The 19,119-nt window shown below is 36.8% G+C and overlaps 1 protein-coding gene across 2 annotated transcripts in view; it reads left to right on the top strand.

Annotated features, from left to right (window-relative positions):
• The window catches only part of atg5 (autophagy related 5), a 32,148-nt gene extending 13,543 nt beyond the window's left edge, over positions 1-18,605 (top strand). The window contains exons 8-9 of one of the 2 annotated variants that reach the window (XM_011485633.1): positions 2,512-2,629; positions 16,705-18,605. In XM_011485633.1, the coding sequence (XP_011483935.1) occupies positions 2,512-2,629; positions 16,705-16,841 (255 nt within the window). In that variant the 3' untranslated portion in view covers positions 16,842-18,605. The remainder of the gene's footprint in view (positions 1-2,511; positions 2,630-16,704) is intronic. The other variant, NM_001104780.1, reaches the window with a different exon arrangement.
• Positions 18,606-19,119: the final 514 nt, after the last annotated feature.

Raw genomic sequence — 19,119 nt, forward strand, 5'->3', positions numbered from 1 at the left:
ATCCCCAGACCCAAGGTAGATCATTTACATAACCACGACAAAAAAGCCTGTTTTGTTTTTGTTTCTTAGGGTTTTTGTGATCCATGTTGATCTATCCAAGTTTTTTGCTTAATGACTTAGACATCTTTTTTTTTACTTTGTTGAAAGTGAATCTCGCTAATATGACTAAATATTTATAAAGCTAATAATTAAATTGTATTAAATGAGTCACATAGAGGAAGGTAGTGATGCAAAAATGTGTTTTTAATGGCATTGCAGACCACACATCACAGAAAACCTTTTATTCGAAAAGCCCCCAGGTTAAAATCCATTACCAATTCTGGACATCATTTACTAGATGTTATTTTGTGTTCTGGTAATTCCCGTCAAGTTTACCGTACTTCTCACTCATGGAATGCTGCGGCAGAGTCTCGAGCGCTTAGTCTTGTCCTGGGGATATTTGCAGCATACGTCACATTTGTTTAGCAATCCCATCCTGATTTACTCCGTTTACATTTGAGGCAATTAGCCGTTCTCAGACCGAGCTGCACTGTGGTCAGCAGTAGATAGGGTGATGGCACAGAGGAAGGTCAGAGGTCAGGGCTGTGTCATCTTACTGTCACAGAGAAAGCTCACAATGTGGGAAAAAAAAGATTTACGTTGATACGTCAGTCTTGGTATTTTCTGTGCAGTTCTAGTGACTCCTATGTGTAAACCTTTAGATTTACATGACTTAGGAATTTCTGTTGCAATCAGCCACAAAAAGCCTTCAATCAATCTGTTCCAACAGATCAAGTAAGGTATTGGCTCGTCTTTGAAGCAAAAACAGAGCAAAATCACATGCACTTCACTATCCTCTCTATCAATCTATCTTACAACCTCAAGGAGTGCCAGATGAGCTTTTAGTCAGGGTAGAACCCTTCTTGTTTGCCAAGTACAGGCTAAAGCAGCTTTTAATGACTTCCAGACCGATCCTGATCAGTAAAACATGTCAGCATCACATGAAACATCTGTAGAATTCTTGCAGATTGCTACATAACACATTCTGAACAGTTGGGCTCATCAAAGGGCCACATTGTCAGCGTTTCATTCACAGGATTTGCGTGCTTAGACTTATGGATTCCTCCCTGTCCTTTAACCCAGTGATCCATTTTTGATCCATTTATGATCAAAAACATTCTACAATTTTATCTCAGAGAAATAAAACATTTTTACTGGATTTTTTGTTTGCTCCCTAAAACTTTATTACTCTTTAATGTCGCCTATTGGCTTTCTTAAACATTTGACAGCTGCTGAAATCCCTATGCAAAATCTAAAATTGAAAAGGCAAACTCAATGCTAAACATTTAAATCTCAATTCTCCAGCCCATAGATGCCAATCGGCTGTTTTTCTAACCTCAGCCGCCTTTTCCAGGATTGATCTGAACAATGAAATGTTTATTGATGTAAAACCTTAAACTCTCACACAAGGAAAGAAAACGCTCACAACATAAATGACAGTCTAGCATTATACGCATCCTTGCTTTAGTGTTGGATCATATCCAAACAGTAAATTTACATTATGCAAAACAAATAAAAATGTACACAATTACATTAAAGCAGTTTAACAGCATATTCAAATTTTTTGCCATATACTATAAAACTAGATAACAAAAAGCTTTTTAGTTTGGTACCTTCTCTATGATCCACATGGATGAGAAACACTTTAAGGTCCGCTCCCATGAAAATCATGTTAACAAACTCTTGTTACATTTTTCTGGTGATGGGGGACAAATGTTAAAAAACATAAGCTTAAAATTGTATTTGTGACTTTTTCTTTATTGAAATTCTTGTGAGTCAGGAGCAGACAAAAAAAAAAAAAGTTGTTTGAAAAAGCTTGTAGATGTGACATAAGTACAACCAGCGGGCCACAAGCTTCCTGCTTCGCTCCATTCTGATGCATCCACTGTAGACGACTAGATCCATGTACGTCCTTGTTTAGCTATTTAGTCCGAGCTGGAATCTAGATCAAAACTGTACTGCTGGATTGCTCCAATATTGCTCGCCATTTTTATTGCACTGGTAATGTTAGTTTGGGGGTGTGAGTTGCAGTCCCACCTGCAACTCGGAGGCCAATTTCTGATGAACTCCTGCCACTCTGCAGGAGCTAATGTATGACCTAGAATTTGTTTTTTAAATTTTGGCTAAAAATGACATAATCTTAATTGAAAGACCACTGGGAACGCTTTGAAAATGAACAGATGAATGGAGTGGGTCTTTAAATCACATCTGAGAATTTATTTAACCTAAAACTATATTCTTCATATCATAAAAAAGGAAAAACAAACGTAAAAGGTTTTCTTACTAACACTTTTCATAGCAATATTCCAAAAATAAATACATTTAAATGCAGTGCCATTGTCACTGTTTCATCCGTTTTCTTCTCCTTCTTTATTACGCAGATTAGCAAGAGTGCTTTAAAATAACCTTTTCTAACATTGTCTTCTATGCTTTTGCATAACTACTTGTGGATTTTCTGTCTTTTGTTTCTAGACAACAAACGACAGACCGTTCATCCAAAGACTGTTTCGGCCCGTTTCGACCGAAGGCAATCCGCACACGCTGTTTGACCTGCTGAAGGAGATGTGCCCAGATGCTCTGACAAAAGATGGTAGGAACTGTTAAATACACACACAAACTGGACAGATAATTAATAATAATCCTTTTTTCTTTTTTTGCTCATCAAGATTTAAAATAAAGTTTGTCTCATCAAACATTACTATGAGCTACTATTGAAGCAGCCCAAAGCTGTATTTTTTTCTTTTTTATTTGAATCAGTGTTTTCTCCCACCTGGGAGATGAGACAAACTTCTTTTCCATTTGTCTTGTTGTATTTCTGCTTCTATGTGAGGCATATCTTAGATCTTTGCTGCCAGATAAAGCAGGCTGTGGAAAAGCTTTAAGGAAAATAGAGGCAGGCTGCCATAAAAAGTGAAATGCAAGACAATATGAGAAGGGATGATGAGATGCCTTGAAAAGTCAAAGATGCAGATGAAATATAAAAAATAGTGGTTCTACAGGAAGTATTAGACAATTTTAACAGAATAAGGTTTGAGGATATTTCTGATTATGGTTTTAAGCATTTGCTAATGCCGAATTTTGTTGAGTGTCTCAAGACTTGTCTTTTTTCTATACCTTCACATTTGTTCTTTAAGTTCTTTTTTATCTGTCTTTGATAAGTTCAGTATAAAAAAATCTAACATTTCTTTTCATTCTCTTATATGTTTTATAATTTCACAGAGTAACAAAATGCCTTGTTAGACTGCTGACCTTTAAAATCTTTAAAATAAATGAATAAGAAATAAATAGTTGTCAATAATTTTCTCCTAAAATGGTTAGGGTTTGCTTGTGTGTAAAGGTCTTTGTTTTATTTTTTTTTTGTTTTTTTAGATGATAAATGTTTTCGTTAAAAAAAGAACTTTGTGTTACGCGTGCATGAAAAGTGCTTTACAAAGAAAGTTTGATTTGGATTGATTTATAGGGAGATACTTCTTTAAAACATGAAATCAGATTTTGAGAGCTTACTTAAGAATTTCTGTTATAAGAAAAGTTATTCTGTTGTTCAAATCATAACATTATCACTCTAAAGGGATTTGACTGACATCATAGTTTTAGGAAATGATGGTTGTGTAATTATTTTATTTTTCCATGAGGCTACATCCACAAATGAAGGTACTTTTCCTAAAAACATCCAAAGTTCTTTCCTTGTCTTCTTTTGTACCGTGTCATGAAACGTCCAGCTCACATTCAGGTGCTGTGTTCAAACACACAACATCACACAATATAAAACTGAAGATGAAAAAGAGTTTAAGGAAAGAAAGAACAATAACGAAAGTAATCTAATTTATCCATGACTAAAACTAGTCAAGAAGAGTGACAGAAATAGGAAACTCCCACAATACATCTCATTGACTTTCATTTTTTTTTCTTCTTTATTGTACATTTTTCAATTTACAGAAATTCACATTCACTTGCACAATAAAGAAACAATTGTTGACCAAAAAACAAAAATAGTAATATTAATAATGTTTCATTGACTTTCATTGACTACACAGAAGGAGGAGTCATCACAATATACAGTCATCTTAATGCACCTTTTTGTCGTTTTTATTACCTGTCTGTAAATGAATTGGCTCCTGTGAAAGTGGGTTATGACATGAACAAAAAAACTGAGGACTCTTTAGTGCGACTTTCGTTAAGGATTTCCAGCGTAAAGCTGTATGAACTACTTTGTTGTGGTAACCTTTTGAAGCAACCAAACCATTCAAAAGATTAGAAACGCCAAGTATAGAAGACGATGGTGGAATCATTTCTATAAGTTGAAAATATTCTTTTCTTTTTAGCAAACAGAAGGACACATTTATTTTAATAGTTGGTGAAAATAAAAGCTCAATATGTCAGTTTTCAACTAAATTTAAGTCTGCACATCTCCTAATTATTGCACGCTTTCATTTTGACTGAAGAAAAATCCCAAGGTTCTTTGGATCTGTGGCTTGCTGTTGACTTGCAGCTTAAGCAAAGAACGATGAAAGAAGAGATGAGGTGAGAGGGATAAAGAGAGGGCAAGCTGGAGTCTAAACAGACTGAGTCTGCAGAGGAAGAGAGGGGAAGCAGATAAGCACACAAAGGTGAGCTGGTACAGAGAACCCGCAGGAGATTCACCTGCAGAGAGGCGAAAGAACCATTAACGCCTCCGCTCTTTGTCCATCTGTCTGTCTGCCAACCCGTCTGTCTAACAGCCTCGTTTTCTAGCACAATCTTCCTCCTCTTTGTTTATCTGATGCCCTCTTTAAAATCAAAGGCCGACAAGTTGTGTATTGATTTTGAAGTCCTACGTAATATTACAAATCTTTTTAAATGGGGGTAATGTAGGAGGATTTAGACTGGTCTGTGATGCACTTCTTCCATTGTGAGGCAATTCACAAGTGTTAGCCGTGTTCTATTTCCGTGCGTTCACTGCGTAGAAGGCTGTGTGATAAAATGCAGAAATATTATTCAAAGAGAAGAAAATGACTGAAGGTTTTATCAGAAAAACTAGGTTTTTCAAAAATAAGGCGATCCAATATCTTTCAAGAGGATATATAATCTTCTCTATATCAGAACATTTGACAGAAAAGTTATTCTTGGGGAAAAAACAAGGATGTGTAGAGCTTTTATAAATAAAGCATGAAAAGCAACAATGACTCTTAGCTATGTAGAATTTTTTTATCAATAAATTCATTGATGACAAGTACGGTAAACTCAGTAGACCTTGGCTCAAACAGATCATTATCGTTAAAAGCATTAAGAGTTAAAAGCTTTATAAAAAAAAACTGTCCTAAATCTTTTTTTCTGATAAGAGTTCTGTAATTATATACTAAGATATTTCAAAGGTTGACTTGTAATCAGAGAGGCAAAGAGAGGAGATGAAATGTCTTGTATTTCTTAGGTTTAGAGATCAGCCCATAATATACATTTGAAAAATTCCTGTCTTATATAAAATAGCAAATCAGGAGATGGTGTCTTTGGATGATTAAAACAAAGTACAAGATATCTGAATTCAGACTAAATTGAGCTTCTCAACCCCAGACTAAGTCTACCAGGTCAACTCTCCTTCTATCTAGTTGCGAAATAACCGGTCTGAGAATGTTTCTTGTGTTTCGTTTCTGGGTTTTTACCCTGATGTAACACAAAGTTGATTTAATAGATTTGACTGGAAAGATTACACATACAGCAGGTATGAAGTATACGGAGACTTGAGTAGTACGCTGCCAGTTAAAGTACTTGAGAAGGAAATCATTTTGGCAATAAATCAGTTCCCTTTTCATGCTTGATTACTGAGACAATAGTGACGGTTGATTGTGGAGGAGGGGAATAGCTGAAGATGTGTGTGCTTTAACATTTACTTTATACTTGCTTTTTCAAACCAAAGTCCAGTGTACAACAACGTGTAAAGCAGTTTAATTGAACTTTGCTCTCCAACAAAAAACTCAAACATTTTGGCAAATTTTGTTTGTTTAGCGCACTAGCTGAGATACATTTTATTTGTACTTTTCATTTAAGTTGTCATCAAAATCATCCATTCACCAGGAAGTTGGGTTGTTGATTACCATCAAGTATGAACCAACAAATCTATTTGAAACTGGTTTTTGCTGTTGTCTCATTAACATTTTAGCCACCATGATGCTATATTTTTCCTTTATTTGGAAATAGCAACAACAAAAGGATGATGAACAAATGTTACTTTCGCTTTACTTATATGTTCATTTGTAATTTAAAACGAAATTCGAAGGCCGTACAGATGTTTAGTGTCTGGATTGTAAGAAGTAAAAACTTACGAAAAATAAGAAAACAAAATGGTCGTGTCAGAATTTCCTCACTACTCAGAGCACTATATAAAGGCCCGTACACACCGGGACGAATATTCGCCAGGCGTTATTCGCCAGCGTTTTTCGATGAGTGGAGTGAACATGCGATTTCATTCCCTGACATTAGATGGCGCTTAATGTAAAACAGAAATACTCCTGTACACAAGGTGGCGCTGCGCAACTTTACGCTTCTTATAGTCGCTTTTCACTCAGAAGAAGAGAGCAAGTATTTACACGCTTGTCAGAATCAAACAAAGAAAACATGAATATTTCAAGCACCAGTAGCTCGAACTGGTGCTTGGTTCGGGGATATTTTAGAATGTCCGTCATTATTGCTTCGCGGCTGTGTAGACGCTACTTGGCGTCTATCTTCTTCGCTGGTATGTGTGCTCAGCAAGGCAGTTTTGTGTTTGAGCGCCCCCAAGTTGTGTTTTACTGTAACTTCAGAAGCTCCAGACACGTGAGCAAAAGCGCCATTCTCATTGGTCGAGTAGATTTCGACGCAACACGTCGAAAAAAAAAAACGAACCCGAGGCGTTTTTTTTTTTTGACGCTTTAACGCGTGGCGTTTTTTCGCGTCGGTGTGCACACTCTCGTTGGTGCCCTTTGTTTAGTCACGAGGCGTTAAACGTCGGCGAAAATCGCCGGCGAAATTCGTCCCGGTGTGAACAGGCCTTAGGCTTTTGCTATTTTGTAGTGGTGTCCAAATAATTGACTGTATGTGAGAATTCAACTGAATGACCCCTGCCCCCGCTGGCTCCAAGAAGATGAAATCCCATTGACTTTTATTTTTTTAACCATTTTTTGCTAATGCTATGTTATTTTTTCTTTAGTGCAAGGTATACAAGTTATAAACTGGCCAATCAGATGCCTCTATAAAAGTAGTCGTCCAACATCTGAAATGTTTGATTCTCTTGAGCCTACTTTCAAGTGCTAGGGGTGTGGCCTTTCAAAAAACTCACTCCTGACTGGCAAGAGTAGTTGCAGCAGAAATATTGACTAGACCAATTTGGATCCATCACTGCTTACTGACGTCGTCTGACTCCAACAAGGCAGCGTCCATACTGCGAAACTGAATAGACTTAATTTTGTTGGAGACATTTTCTATGCATGATGTCACAGTCACTCAGTCCAGTTCTCATATACAGCGTTAAGTCCAAATCTACAATTCCACAATCCAGCGCCCTAGAAATATTCCAGATGTCTGCAAAAAACTAGGGTGCATCGATGTCCACTAGATTAGCAAATATAGATCATAATGCCCTGTATTTGAATGATTTGTCGTATATAAACATTTTTTATTTGAATTTAGTTTTGATAACATAGGCAAGTTTTCATTATCAGAAAATTGGTTTTATAAATGGTTTTTGTAAAATGTTTATATTTATTACGTTTTTACTTCAGCAAATAAATTATGTCATATTCAGTGTTTAATATGTGTTTGAACTGCATTAAAATCCAGCGCACTATAGTCCAGTTCTATAGTCGTTTAGCGGTTAATGAGTGGTGAGAGAATCGGGAAAAAGTCAAACTCTTTTTTTTTTGCTATCTGGGCAAAAATTCTTAACGCTACACTTTGAATCGGATGTTGGAAAAATGAAACGGCTAAAGAAACATTTCAGTGTTGGCTCAAACGTATTTTTCCTAACATGGAAATGTCCCGGTCTTTCCCTCCTGTGATGCTCTGTCATGGTTTTCCAATTTTTTGCAAGTTTGCAATAAACGTTGCCAAACCCTTAAGATCTTACTGAAAGATTTTTTTAAGCATGTTGAGGATGGTTTTAATGGCACTGATCCATTGCAGCCCACTTCTTCTAAGTTTATTAATCACCAGTGAATCTATAGCCAGATTTGAAGGTTTGCTCAAAGCTTGCGTGACAATATGGTGGAGTCAGAAATATTCTCTTACTCTTTTTTTTTTTTGTTTCCTGCCGCCTGTAGTTTCCCTGATCTAAGACTCGTTTTTTCTACTCTTTGATCCAATATGTTTGTCTGGCAGGTTGTCTTCAACATCTTCCCTGTCTGCCGTGGACGTCTTTCATGTCTTTGACTTTAAATCTCTGCTTCTCTTCTTCTCCTCCCCCCAAAGTGGAGTCTGCCAGCCTGCTTGGTTGATCAAGGTGAAAGTGCCCCTTTTGTCTCCTGTCATTTGTTTGGTTTCCTCGAATGGTAGATGAGTTGGGTGATAGCCAGGGATTATGGTGGTGTGTTTGGATTAGAGATCCCAAGTCGTATGCTCTGGGCCTGTGTGAGGTGGTGTGCGACCTTGGGGATTTTTTTCCAGTCCTCTATAACAAAAAGAGAATCAGGGGTCCCCTTCCTCTCTGTGATCTTTGAAAGATCAAACGACTTTTTCTTTTTCTCTTTCTTTTTATTTTAAGAAAAACTACCCTCTGTTATGTCTGAGGGAGGCTTGGGGTTGACCCTGCGGGACCCAGAAAGCAGGCGCAGAAAACAACTGGAGTCTTGAATAAGAAGCTAAAAAGAAGGGGATTCCCAAAGTTGATCTCAGGCTTTGGCCAAAAAGTCTCTGTTGCTGTGAGTTTGTCCCCACGCGATGGAAAACTAACCCAAACATCAGGTTCCTGTAAGCAGCGGTCAGCGCTGACGGGTACTGGAGCTGCTCTGTGTTTGTCATGTTTTCTCTCTGAAACCAGGTGTGTTCTTGAGCAAAGGCTTCGGTGGCGTGACGATTGGTGCGGCCCACGCAGGCTAAAGGCTCGAACAGTGTCTTTGCTTGTCAGACGTTTGCTAAATCATGAGGAAAGAAAAAGAAAAGTCCCACATTGATTATTGTGTGTGAATAATCAGAGGAAACCCCCCACATCACCTCGACCCCCCCCCCACTTACCCACATAGCCCCACCCTGACTCCTCCCTTCCAGCTGAAGGCAACATCCACACGGTGCTCCTCCCACGCTCCCCCATCTCAGTCGCATCTGTGGTGCAGCCCAGTCACTGGCATGCTGCCTCGTGTGAGCCAACACGGCGCTCTTATCAAGCTGTACGGCTCACTTCAGAGGCTGCAGCGCCAAGAGCAGGTTTCAGTGGCTGTTTTGATACAGCAGACAGGGGGTTATGGTTCATGTGTGGAGGCGTGTGAGATGTGCCCCTGCAGGGGAATTCAAGATGGCTCGAAAGCCTGGCTGATGACTCAGATGTTGATCAAATGTCTTTTGCTTTCTAATTCTGTCTGCATAGTTTAACCGTAAAAAGGCTATAAAGGTTGGTATTGCTTTGGAAGAAATAAAAAAACGTTGTTGAGAAAAACTTGCCCGATTTATTTGTGTACTGTTCCAAACAACATAATGGAAACCCGTTACAACCAACACCGGATTTCTTCTAATTCAGGTTTTGCTTTGCAAGAAGGCCTTTAAAAGGATCTGCAAACATAACAGCTTCAATCGGTTACAAGTCCGGTGACTATGTTTTTAAAAAACATTGCAACAAAATGTAATTTACTTTAAGGGAAACAAAAAAATGCTTGTGGACTGGTAAATCATGGGTGTCAAAATCACACACTGATTATATTTTATTTATTCCCTTTGTTTTACTTTTAATAATTTAACCATTCCGTTTCTACAAAACAATAATTAGCAAAACACAAAAATAAACTGTTTAAATATATGTTTTTAAAATATGAACTATTACTATAGATCTAATTAAATTTGTATATTTAGACAATTTAAAAGTGATGTAATAAATACAGTACGAATAGTCCCAGATGATAATAAGTACTTTGCAAAAAAACAACAGTATAAATAAAAAGTCAATGCATTTCTGAGTCAAAGTTTTAGAAAAGTGTTTGACTATCAGCAATGCAAATTTGTCCTACCAACCACTGCATACTACTGAATTAACTCTTTTTCGTGTCTACAGAGGACATTTTGGGCTTGTAAGTAAACCAAATGTGAAGGAGTGGGGTTCTAGGAATTGTAGTTTGTGGTGGAATAAAAAAGAAAATTGTGGACTGGACAAAATTGTTTTATCTCTGGTATACAACATTGGTGTAAATGGTGGAGTTTCAGTTTGAAGAGTTCTAAGGCACTTTATAAAACATTTGGTCTGGATGATGTCTCCTCTCTCCTTTTTTCAATAAAATCTGAACACCTTTTGAGAAAAAGTCAACAAATTGGAATATTGGTAAATATAAAGAGGATGCAAATGTTGGAGACAGTTACTGAAAAATTTGCTCAGGAAGCTATCTCAATTCTACTAAATTGTTTTCTATTAACTTAATCCTCAAATGGGAGCATTGGCTCCTTTCCAAGCAAATTTGTGTCCAAAGAGACAAATCATTAACATTTGTCTCTAGAAGTCTTTTGTCAATACTGTCAGACAGTCAGTAAGAGTAGCCAGTTCCTCTGTCAGAAACTCTTTGGCTGTTTGGAAAGTGAAGGCTTGTGGTTTTCCTAAGAAGGGTTTGGCTGTGCCTGACTGTAAAAAATGTCATCTTGGCCAGCAGTAGTGTGCCACTAAACCGCAAGGCGTGTGTGCAAGTCAGGAAACTAATTTGTCCATTTTTTTTATAGCTGCAGTGGAAAAGACAACGTATTAATGATGCAATTATGGCTTGGAGGAAGGCCACCGATCGTCTTCGTGTGCGGGGCCCAGTTGGCCCGCTCGAACATTTTCATGTATCTGTTAAACAATTACAAGCGCTTCTGAGGGCTTTAAAGCTATTTTCAGTTACCTCCAAATTTCTTTTAGATTCACAGAGTTTTATTTTTTTTGCATAGATTTCAGGAAGTGGTTGGAATATTGAGTAAAGATGCAATTAGGTAATATTTTAGTTGTAACAGTTACATATTTGAACTGAACTCAACACATTCTAAACTTTTCATATTTTTTTTCTCTTTTATAGTTTTTATTCAATAATGTACCAACCTATGTGTTCAAAAACATGCACTTGGTAGGAATTAGACCCACATATAAATCTTAAAAGGGGAGGTGACACAAATATGGACGATAACTAAAATTCTGTCTCTGGTATTGGTTGCATTTTTACCCTGTAAATGCTCCAGTGCTGGTGAGCGTAGAAGAAGTCAAGGGGGAGCACCTGCAGCATATTGTGGTCACATAACACTCACTGAGTGCTCTCGACCATTTCTGTTCCCTCGTAGCTTTTTGACTTGTGAAAGTCTTGGGGACAATGTCTGTTGTCTCTTCTTCTATGGTTGACCTTTGTTTTGAGGCTTTTTCAAAGACTTATCAGCCACTCTGCTGTTCTTGCTGCATGTTTAAGCAGAAAGTGGTACAATTGTGTTGATGAGAGAAGAATCATACCTTTTCTACCACAGCTGGGGGCTTGTTCAAGACAGTCTTATTGGTTAAACCATTACTGCCTCTGCGACTTTTTTATGAAGGCAATTTTTGGATGTGTACAGTTCTTATTGCCATGTACGGCTAAAAAAGGGTTTCTTAGCTTATGTTATGTGGTCTGGTTGTGTATTCTAAAATTTATTACACATGTGGTGTTGGAAGTATGACTTCCGGAACACATTTTAATCCCATTAGACTTTCATAACTAATTTAAACGTCAACTGCTGCATGGTTGCTGTGTGTAATTTCCGCGAAATTGAGGTGTGGAGCAAAACGTTATCCAATCAGAGGAGACGAGACATCGGACACCATCCCTGACTCCATTTTTCTCCGAAGTAAAGACAATAAGCAACTGTCAGTTGAGATGCATTAAAGGATAAACAAGGAGAAAAAAATAAGGGCTTGACCGGAAAACTCAGTTTACTACACAAAGCTGCACTGTCTGAGTTTGCATATATATATATATATATATATATATATATATATATATATATATATATATATATATATATATATGTATATGTATATGTATATATATATATATATATATATATATATATATATATATATATATATATATATATATATATATATATATATATATATATATATATATATATATATATATATATGAACAGAGTTACTACTAGTTAGTCATGTTTATTGTTATTGGAGAACATTTTTCTTTTGTTTCTTTCCTGGTGATATTTTTCACAACTGCATAATATTATCCACAATGGGTTCTGGACACTGGTTTTTTAACAGTCACACAAATAGAAAAAGAATCAGCAAACACGTAGGATATAACTATTGTAATCTATACAAATCTAGAAAAATAGAAAAGGAAAACATCAGTTTAGCAACATTTGGGCCGTTTTGTGACTCTTTAATGATTACCATCAACCAAATTTTGACAAAATATTAGTCTAGCTAGAAAAAAAAGTTCAGTTCTTAATGCGGTAAGTGTACTTATCAAGGGAAAATAGTTGACCGCATTTGGAAAGTGTGTATTCCTCCTGTGAAATCGGCATATTCTATGTACAGATTGTTTTTAGTTACATGTAGTTTGCTGTCCTCGAAAGGTCAAATAGAGTTTTTACAACAAAAATAAGATGGTTAGTTTTGCAGCTAAAATACTTTAAGTATTTTAATCAATGCCTCAAAAAATGAAAACAAAGTCTAGAATTTTTAAATTTGTAACCTATCTACAGCAAACCGATCCAGTCATTTTAAATACCAGTGTCCATGAAAATTGGCGTATAAAATCACTCTGCAGAGAAAATACTGACAAAATAAGTCGCACTGTATTTTAAATTACGATCAGTCATCAACAAAAATGAGAATAACAGTAAGAAAAGAAATGGCACAAGCTTCTCCTATGTGTGTGTATATATATATATATTTTTTTTAGATGAAACATATTTGGAAAAATAGTTCTGGTTTTTCTTTTTGATAACTACTCTGTTCAGTGGTACAAATACATTATTATCTGGCATTTTTATGGGGGGAAAAAAAAAGAATTTTTAACCATAATAAGCTGCCAGGCATAGGTTTAACATTAAAATCTTTGGTCATGTAAATCAATGTCTACAATTTTTAAGTCACATCTTTCAAAATCATTAGAATAATAGACCACTTATTATTTCTGTGGTCTTTTTTTAGATTTAAAAATAATTCAAACTATCTCAAAAAATGTTCATAACTTTCAGTTAGTTTTACTGTTCTCATTATTTTCTTCCTTTCCCATACCTACCCTGTCATGAAAATATTTTAAGGTGACTAAAGTAGATTTAAAACTGACAGAACTTGCAGTCCTCTTTTCCCCCATTAGGGCAAAAAAAAGTGTTCCAATACTCCTGACACACTGCCACGTATGACATATATGACACAGGGACACTGACCTCCTTCAAACAGGTTTTTCTCATTTAACATCGAAAGAGATTACAGAAGTCAATTAAAATCACTTTAAAACATCAAACTGAATTTATTTTTTCAGTTCTATTTCATATATATATATATATATATATATTGTATATTATATTGGGTCTATTATGAAATGGAACTGAATAAATAATGTAATTTGAGACCTTTAGCATCTCCCCAAGTTTTAACACTCCTTTGTTTTTTCTTTTCTTTAATGTTTTTTTTTTTTGCTTAAGAAACTCGTCAGAAATATGATCTACAAAGTGTATCGTAGCATTGCTTGCTGATTGAGCTTAAGGTCTTTAGCATTACTGGAAACGAGAAGATGATGCAGCAGCTGTACAGTCTGACAGCATCTTTAAGGTGTCTCTGATCGTGGTTTTAATGAGTCCCAGCTGTTCTGATGCTGCACAAACTCTTTTTCTTCTTCAGCGTTCTTCAGATCACTGGACGGATCACCGTGGGTTTGAGAACGAAACGAATGTGTGATTTAGGTGCAAGAGAGTTATGTGATGACCCAGGCAGATATGTATTTGAGTATGCTGGGGGGCGTGGCTCATTATGAATTTCCCACAGTTTCTCGTAATGACACAGTAGTACACCTACTCCACCCACGTCTGCCTGCCTATTGCCAGGCAAGGCCCAAAGGTTACTGCTGGGTAACAATGTGTGTACAGGTGTGTGTGTGCGTGTCAGTGAAAGTGTTTTCTCACTACTGCCCTCAAAAAAGAAGAGTCACGCCTTTTACTTTCTGCTCTTCAGAGCTGAATGTCATGATATTTCAGTGTTTTGCTGATTTTCTGTTACAAGCAGCTCCAGCTCAAGTTTTTGACGGGAAAGTGTCTCAAAAGGTTTGAGAATAAATGTAAATTTTTTACATGCAAAAACGTGTTATTTTATTGTCCTTTACATATTATTTTTTACTTTCTTTCAGTATATCAAATCAAAGCAACCTTTATTTATATAGCACTTTTACAACAACACATGTCACTCAAAGTGCTGTGCATAAAATACAATAAAATGACCCCCCCACATACACACACACAGACACATACGCACAGTAAAATTCAATGCCCTACTAATGCACTAGTGCTTTATGTTTTTTTTCTACTTTCTTTTACATTTCTAATACATTTTCATAGATTTCTAAAACATTCTCATACATTTATACTATAATTTAATTAAAGAAACACTTTTCATTGTTTAGGTATTTCTAAACTTATTCAGGTCGTAATCTAGAGTTATTCTGCTTGTGTTTGAATTCGTTTTTCTTTTTCAGCTGCAAGAAAATAATCAGTTTTCCTTAGTCGACACACTGACTTCGACAGCAAAAAATATTGTTTCAACTTGGAAAATTAAAGAGAGTAATCGCCCCCCTTTCTGTCATCAAACGTCTTGATCTTGTCACACGCATGCGCTCTCACTTAACTGACAATATATCTACACAGACATTTCCCGCTCTGGATGGCAAAGGCAGGCCTTCGTCGTCCTCTCCATGTTGCATTGCTGCTGTTTTCAGGAGCAAACGTTTGCAGAGAGCGTGTCCTTTCCCTGGCCTCAGCCTTTGCACATTTCAGTTTGTCAGACGCTCGGCAGGTGTGGGGTGGAGCCCTCTCTCAGACCGTCAGTTTGCGCTCTGCCTCAACTGTCCTCTTGATATTACGTGGAATTAAAATGGCGTGTGCGCTCTGAGTGAATCAGAACAGCTTGCAGATATATGTGCGTGTCGGTGAGTCCGTTTCTGCGGGTTTCGTGTGAGTGAGGTCAAAAATGGGTAAACGGTTAAGGGTCTTTAACTGTCTCCCTCTATGCATGCATGCTTCCATCTAAATGTGAGAACTCAAGACTAACCTAAAAATACACAGAAAATATAGTTTAAATTGGCAATAAAATTATGTATCTATTAAAAACACAAATTAAAAGCATTAGAGCTATTTTTGCCAATTAAGTGCATTTTTATCAAGTGGATTTTTAAGTCATGGAACATGTTTTGGTTTTTGGAATGATCAAAATATCTATTAAAATGTACAATGTGAACGTTTAAATAGAGATGCAACCCTGTGCCACACAGAGCAGAACATACCAACACAAAATATTGTGTTTTTTCAAACTTTGAAGGCCTTTTAATGCATTTTGGGCCTGATCAGAACTGTACTACCAATGCTGGAGAGCTGTTAAGTCCACAGACAAACCCGTTATTTAGCCACACATCTCTTAAGCTTTTATAAAATATTTAGATTACAAATATTGTTATTTACCTTATAAGGAAAACTACAGTAGTTTGGTTATTTGAATACAACAATAAAACAGAAGTGGTTGCAAAGACTTTGCATACATGTCATGAACAACTCCCCTTAAATCATGTACACTACATTTCCCAGAATACAGTTCAGCAGGTTCTCCTGCAAATGTGCACGTCTCTGTGACTTCATTCCAAAGTTGAATAGCCAGTGTTCTTAACGACTCCATATCTTTGTTAAAATTTCACGTTTAAAGGTTTCAGGTTCTTTTAAAAAACCCTCACGGGATTCACAAACATGGAGGTTTGAAAGGGTTAAAACAACTTGTTGCTTGCAGCTCTATTTTTTTCGTCTTTTTTTTCTGGCCATTACCATTTGCCGGTGCATGCACACGCACCCCCACGCCCCCAGAGTCAGAGTGAAAGGTAAAAATTCAAATCTTGGCACCTTTTTATACAAAAACAATAACTGTCACTTGATTCTGCATAAAAACTGAAGACAGACTCATTTTCACACTTGTACTTTCCTTCCTCTTCCTGCCATCCACCACAGCAGTGGTATTACTGTCATGTCTGATGTGGTTGCTCTCACCTCATGCAGCCATCTCGTTGCTCTTTACTGTAGCTCCCTTGGGTTTTGTGTTTTAACCCTCTCTTTTGCTTGTTTTTTAGATCATACTTTTCTCTTTCGCTTGTACTAAAATCAGATTTTTAGTCTTGTTTTTTTTCTTCTTCTCACATTATCGATTTAATTATTTTTATTTTTTTTTATTGACACGATGGTACAAAGTTACAGTTTTTATTTAAACCTCCCTCCCACCGTGAGTTAACCGATGGTCTCCTGCCTTCTGTCCAGGCGAGGAAAAGCGTTTCCAGGTCGTGATCCACGGAATCGAACCTCTGCTGGAGACTCCTTTGCAGTGGCTCAGCGAACACCTCAGCCACCCGGACAACTTCCTCCACATTTGCATCATCCCCGCTCCCACTGACTGAGGCTTCACAGCTCAGTCAGACCTACACAGGGTTGCTGCCCCTGGTGGAGACAGTCATCTGAAAGTCTCCAACCAGAAGAGTCAGCCTTGAAGTTTGGACATGAGGTATTTAACAAACCTCCTTTCCCCCCCTGAGCTGCTGCTTTACCCCCTTCTGTCAAGACTACCGGTACTCCTCTCTGCTGCTCCAAAAACTCATGAAAAGACAAAATGAACTTCTTTAAGCAGAGATGACAGAATGAGAGGACCACCTCTTTCTCTTCTACCCCTCACCTTATTCTTCCTCTAAACAAAGAAACCCTCACAGGTTGAAGGAAATGGAAGGCTTTCTCTTCCCTGCTGAGCATCTTCCTCCTGACCTTTTCAAAGAAGATGAAGACTACTGCTTGTGATGCATTAAATCCTGCTGACGTTGCCTTAGTTACTGCACACTTGCATTCCGATTTACATCAACCACTGAGTTTATACTGCATCTCACAAAACTGTGTGATTCCATTAGCTGTAGCATGAGTGTTAAAATACTTTATTTCTCTCAAATTACCCTTTTTTTCAGCATACCCAGAAAATGATTTGTTGTATTCTAAATATTTGGATTTCTCTTCATAAACTTGATTACAAGTGGTAAATTGTGGTTTTAGTCTTAATACGCTTCAGAAAACTGTTTGATGTTGAACACAATGTCCTTGAGTTTCTTTTTTCTTTTGGAATTGTTCTTAAATCGGTTACATGACGCTCACATGACAGTGTAAACCCATGAGTATTAAAAACAACACAAAAATAAATGATAAGTGTTTGGCTTATGGGCTAAAAGGGAGCTGCAGTTTTCTGTTTTGGAAAAAAACAAATAAAGCAAACATGGCGAAGATTGAACCAAACTTCAAGCTGTTCCTCGGCTTAAACATTTTTAATGTGGGGATTATGGGAAACAAACATGTTTCCAAACAGGTGTTGATTTCTCTCCATCTCTACAGCACCTCCAGCTGGTTTACTGTCTGCTTTTTGTGAGATTTGGCTCCAACTTGTTTGTCTGATGCCAAATTGAAATGAGCATCTGCTTTTGATTTATCAGAGGGAAAAAAAGCTCAGCTAAGATGATGAGACTATTAGCTTTAATGCGCTGCAGCCCAGCTCTGCTCTTGCTGTGTACGCTTTTATTTAAAGACCAACTCCGACCATCTTTCGATGTATTGTAAAAACGTTCCCAGTGGTCTTTTAATTAGGATTATGCCATTTTTACCCATATAAAAAAGAAAACTGTCTTTTTTAGGGCTTAGTTTCTGCAGAGCGGCTGTAGTTCATTAGAAATTCGCCTCTGAGCGGGACTATTGGCACAAATTGGCCACGCCCCCCTCCCCCTTTGAAGCAGGCGGTTCATTCTCTGTCGTAATCAAGTCCTTTTTCAAACAGCATTTTACCATTTGCTCATGATTCACAGCTCAGAGAACTCTGAATACTGAATACTCAACTTAGAATAGATTCAATACTCAAAAATTATCTTTATTTATGTCCTCTATTCTCCAAAAAATACCACAAGAGCTTGTTTAAAAACACCAAAAATGGGATTTTCATTGGAGTGCGTCTTTAAGTTTGTGTTTTCCAAGAGAAATAACACTTACCATTAACAAAGTGATGTTTAAGTGATGATTTTATACAGTTTAGGCATAACTTCATTAACACATTCAGGTGACCGTGTGATGATGTAAAATGAGTTGAAGCGGTTGGTTCTGACATGAATAAAGTTTAATAAAGTTTCTTCACACTTTCAGCTACACTATATTTTTATATTTTCATTGGGTAAAGGTCAAACAAAAGTACACACTGCAAATACAGGCCCCTAAAAAAATAAGTCAATAACTCTTAGAATTTGACAAATGTTTTTGGATAAGCAACAATATCTGCCAATGGGGTAAGAAAAATGATTGTACACGAATTCTAATTTTAAGAGAAAAATCTAGTCACAGGTTTTGCTGAACTAATTTTATTTCGATAACTTTCCTAATAAGATTATTTTTCTTTTAAGACATTTTTCTTGAAACAAGAGTCTACTGTTTATTTTAGTTTAGCTATTACTTGTTGTATTCTATGACTTTATGTTCTTTATGATTCATGTTTATTATACAATTACCGGTATGAAGCCCATTGAGACGACTATTGTTTTAAATATTGGGCTATATAAATAAAATTGAATTATTACTTTCTTAAGGTTCAGTATTTGCTGTGCAGGTTTTTTTAACTAATGGAAACAAATAAGAAATACATTTCTCCTTCTGATTCATATT

The sequence above is a fragment of the Oryzias latipes genome, chromosome 16, assembly GCF_002234675.1.
Source record: "Oryzias latipes chromosome 16, ASM223467v1".
Classification (NCBI taxonomy): Eukaryota; Metazoa; Chordata; class Actinopteri; order Beloniformes; family Adrianichthyidae; genus Oryzias; species Oryzias latipes.